Genomic DNA, 3747 nt, shown 5'->3' with positions numbered 1-3747 from the left:
GGGACGAGCCGCCGCCGCAGAGCAACAGGAGGGTCCCGGGTGTCGCGTCGGCCCCCTCCCCCGGGCCGCTGGCGGGGGCTCCTTTCTTCCTTTCGCGCCCTGCGGGTCACGTGCCGGAGCCCCTCCCCGCGCCCCGGGACGCGGCCCCGGGCTCTGTTGCGGGCGCCGCCGCCATGTTGCAACCGGGAAGGAAATGAATGAGCCCGTTAGGAAACCTGCCCCCGCTCCTGCTGCAACAGGGCGGCGCCTCCCCATCCGCTGAACCGGGTGAAGCAGGGCTGCCCGCTCTTGCTCTCCAGGGAGCCGGGTCTTCCGACGGCGGCAGCCCCAGACCAGCCCCGAGGCCTCAAGCTCGTGTCCCCGCGGGGTGATGCTTCTCGTAGCTAATTCACTGACGAATCGAGCCACGGGGTTCATGGGGGCTTTCTTGGGTCCTCTTTTCCCCGCGAGAGGTGCGGTAGCTGTGGCTTCGTGCCAAGCCGAGGGGTGCTGAGTCACGGGGAGTGAGGAGGGAAATTTCCACTACAAAATGGCTCCTGCGGCGGCGGCCCCTTCCTTGACCTCCGGCTCACCTCGCAGCTGCTTTCTTCCCGCCGGAGCCTAGAGATGCTGACCCAACCCTAAAGGCCAGGCGGCAAAGGTCACTGGGAGGATTAGGTGTCTGAGCCCGGGAATCCTGCCCTTCTCCCATTCCATCTTCAGAAACCAGCCCTGGCACCGCACCCTGATCTGAGGTTAAATTTAGCTGCCCGACCTGTGGCTGGGGGCCTGGACTCCGCCGCCGCCTTTCCCTCCGCACCCTCGCGTGCATACATCTGTTGCCACCTCCCCTGATCTCTGCAGTAGAGCCGGAAAGGACGGGCGGTTTAGCAAATTAGAGCCCAGGGAGCAGGGGCTGAAGAACAGCTCCTTTTCTCAGTCACTTTCCCTTTTGTAGGAGGGGTTGGGGCGAGGGGGTGGCTTACCCTGTGCCCTTGATTTCTGACCATTCCTCCTGCCCTTTGAGCTCGGTGATGCCGAGTGCACAAGTCTGCTCCCCAGCAGGCGTAGATTGAAGATGGGCCAGGCGGGAACAGCATTCCCAGGGCACAGATGGTGGGCGGCAGACGCCATGTGCCATGCTTGTGCCCAGACTGCCGATGGCAGTGGCCGCACCCCACACTGCCACTTCTCCTTGAAGGACTTCAGATGACCAAGGGGTTGGGCAGGTGTTTCATCCGAGCCTTGCTGCGAAGGCTGCCAGGGTTGCTCAAGGATGATAAAATTAGGCCTCTTGGCACTTCCCCGGGGTAGGGAAATGCTTTATAAGTTGGCCTGGGGCTGGTACATACCCAGGAGAATTCTCTGCTCCCCACCTTACACCTTCTTGCCTCTTGTCTCAGATTTGGCCGTATTGGGCGCCTGGTCACTAGGGCTGCTTTTAACTCTGGCAAGGTGGATGTTGTCGCCATCAATGACCCCTTCATTGACCTCAACTACATGGTGAGTGTTGCCCCTGCAGCTGGTGTGAGGAGCAGCCTGACTGAAGGGCAGCCCCCTGATGCCTTCTCTTGTTCCCCCAGGTCTACATGTTCCAGTATGATTCCACCCATGGCAAGTTCCATGGCACTGTCAAGGCAGAGAACGGGAAGCTTGTCATCAACGGGAAGGCCATCACCATCTTCCAGGAGTAAGTGCAGAAGACAACAGAAGAGATTTGCTTTGGGAGGTAACGAGATGGGGTGGCCACCTTGGAACATGTCCCTGAGCTTTGTTCCATTCCCTCCTTGCAGGCGAGATCCCGCCAACATCAAATGGGGTGATGCTGGTGCTGAGTATGTCGTGGAGTCCACTGGTGTCTTCACGACCTTGGAGAAGGCTGGGGTGAGTGGCAGGAAGGCTAAAGATGAGGGGAGCTGACCCTGGGATTGAGCACAGCAGGAAGCATGGGGGGCGCTGGTGCTGCCCGGGAAAGGCAGACCTGCGCTTGTAGCTAACTCCTCCTCCTCTGCCGCAGGCTCACTTGAAGGGTGGAGCCAAAAGGGTCATCATCTCTGCCCCTTCTGCTGACGCCCCCATGTTTGTGATGGGTGTGAATCACGAGAGCTATGAAAACACCCACACGATCGTCAGCAATGCCTCCTGCACCACCAACTGTTTAGCCCCCCTGGCCAAGGTTATCCATGACAACTTTGGCATTGTGGAGGGACTCATGACCACAGTCCACGCCGTCACTGCCACCCAGAAGACGGTGGATGGCCCCTCCGGGAAACTGTGGCGTGACGGCCGTGGGGCTCTCCAGAACATCATCCCTGCATCTACTGGCGCTGCCAAGGCCGTGGGCAAGGTCATCCCTCAGCTGAATGGGAAGCTCACTGGCATGGCCTTCCGTGTCCCCACTGCCAACGTGTCAGTTGTGGATCTGACCTGCCGTCTGGAGAAGGCTGTATGTTTGGGCTGGAAAGGCTTTGGTGGCCTGGGGGTTTGTCTCTGGTAAGACAGAGGTGAGGTTGGAACTTTGAATGTCCATCTTGTTTCACCTTATTAGGCCAAATATGAAGAAATCAAGAGGGTGGTGAAGAAGGCATCGGAGGGCCCCCTGAAGGGCATCCTGGGCTACACTGAGGATCAGGTACGGACTGATAGGACAGGGAGCTCGGTGTCCACACAGCCCCACTGGTCAGGTCTGGGTTCCCATCCTTCGCCTTCTCCCTTCCCCAGGTTGTCTCCACCGACTTCAACAGTGACGCACACTCTTCCACCTTCGACGCTGGGGCTGGCATTGCCCTCAATGACCACTTTGTCAAGCTCATTTCCTGGTATGTGGCTGGGTGGGGGCAAGGCTTAAGAAAATGACTTGGGGCCTGGCACCCCCTGGTGGCTGGCTCAGGAAAATAGCCCTTAATGACTTTTGGGTTTTTTTAAAGATGATGGGTAAGGGGATCTTAACCCTTGACTTGGTGTTGTCAGCACCACGCTCTCCGAGTGCCTGGCACCCCCTGGTGGCTGGCTCAGGAAAATAGCCCTTAATGACTTTTGGGTTTTTTTAATGATGGGTAAGGGGATCTTAACCCTTGACTTGGTGTTGTCAGCACCACGCTCTCCGAGTGAGCCACGGGCCGGCCCCCTTTAACGACTCTTGATCATCTTCTAGGTATGACAATGAATATGGCTACAGCAACAGGGTGGTGGACCTTATGGTCCACATGGCCTCCAAGGAGTAAGAGCCCCCAGGACCCCCAGCCCCAGCGAGAACACAAGAGGAAGAGAGAGGCCCTCAGCTGCTGGGGAGTCCCTGTCCCAACTCAGTCCCCCAACACACTGAGAATGTCCCCTCCTTGGCAGTTTCCATCCCAGACCCCCTAAAGAAGGGGAGGGGCCTAGGGAGCCCTACCTTGTCATGTACCATCAATAAAAGTCCCTTGTACACAGCCAACTGTCTGTTTTATCTTGTTCTAGGGCCTAGGATAAAGGGGAGGGAAGGTAACCAGGTAACAAGGTGAAACATGTCTTGCTAAGGGTACCAGAGGTGTACAGCAGGGCATAGACAGCCTTCCTTATTAAGGTGTGTATGCCCTTAGCATCCCCTTTGAAGAGCCACGTGTCCTCAGTCTGGCTGTTTCCCCACAAGGCCTCTGGGTGCAGCAGTGAGCCCACAGGCCATTTTCTCAACACACACCAGCCCCAGAGTACTTGCTCTTGGCTGAACGTGGGGAGAACCTGCGCCTGGTTGCCTCTGTCTGGCAGCCCCGGGGAGGGTAACAGCAG

General features: G+C 58.1%; 1 protein-coding gene across 1 annotated transcript in view; it reads left to right on the top strand.

The window, feature by feature from the left end:
- Nucleotides 1–3415, top strand: part of GAPDH (glyceraldehyde-3-phosphate dehydrogenase) — a 4252-nt gene extending 837 nt beyond the window's left edge. The window contains 10 exon segments of the mRNA XM_008584851.1: nt 300–452; nt 1310–1482; nt 1563–1669; nt 1773–1863; nt 1997–2245; nt 2247–2309; nt 2312–2425; nt 2528–2611; nt 2701–2798; nt 3134–3415. Of these exon segments, the coding sequence (XP_008583073.1) occupies nt 300–452; nt 1310–1482; nt 1563–1669; nt 1773–1863; nt 1997–2245; nt 2247–2309; nt 2312–2425; nt 2528–2611; nt 2701–2798; nt 3134–3203 (1202 nt within the window). The 3' untranslated portion in view covers nt 3204–3415.
- Nucleotides 3416–3747: the final 332 nt, after the last annotated feature.

Source organism: Galeopterus variegatus, unplaced genomic scaffold, assembly GCF_000696425.1.
Source record: "Galeopterus variegatus unplaced genomic scaffold, G_variegatus-3.0.2 Scaffold3382, whole genome shotgun sequence".
Lineage (NCBI taxonomy): Eukaryota > Metazoa > Chordata > Mammalia > Dermoptera > Cynocephalidae > Galeopterus > Galeopterus variegatus.
Note: the sequence above shows the minus strand (reverse complement) of the source record. Positions and strands in the feature narration are given on the sequence as shown.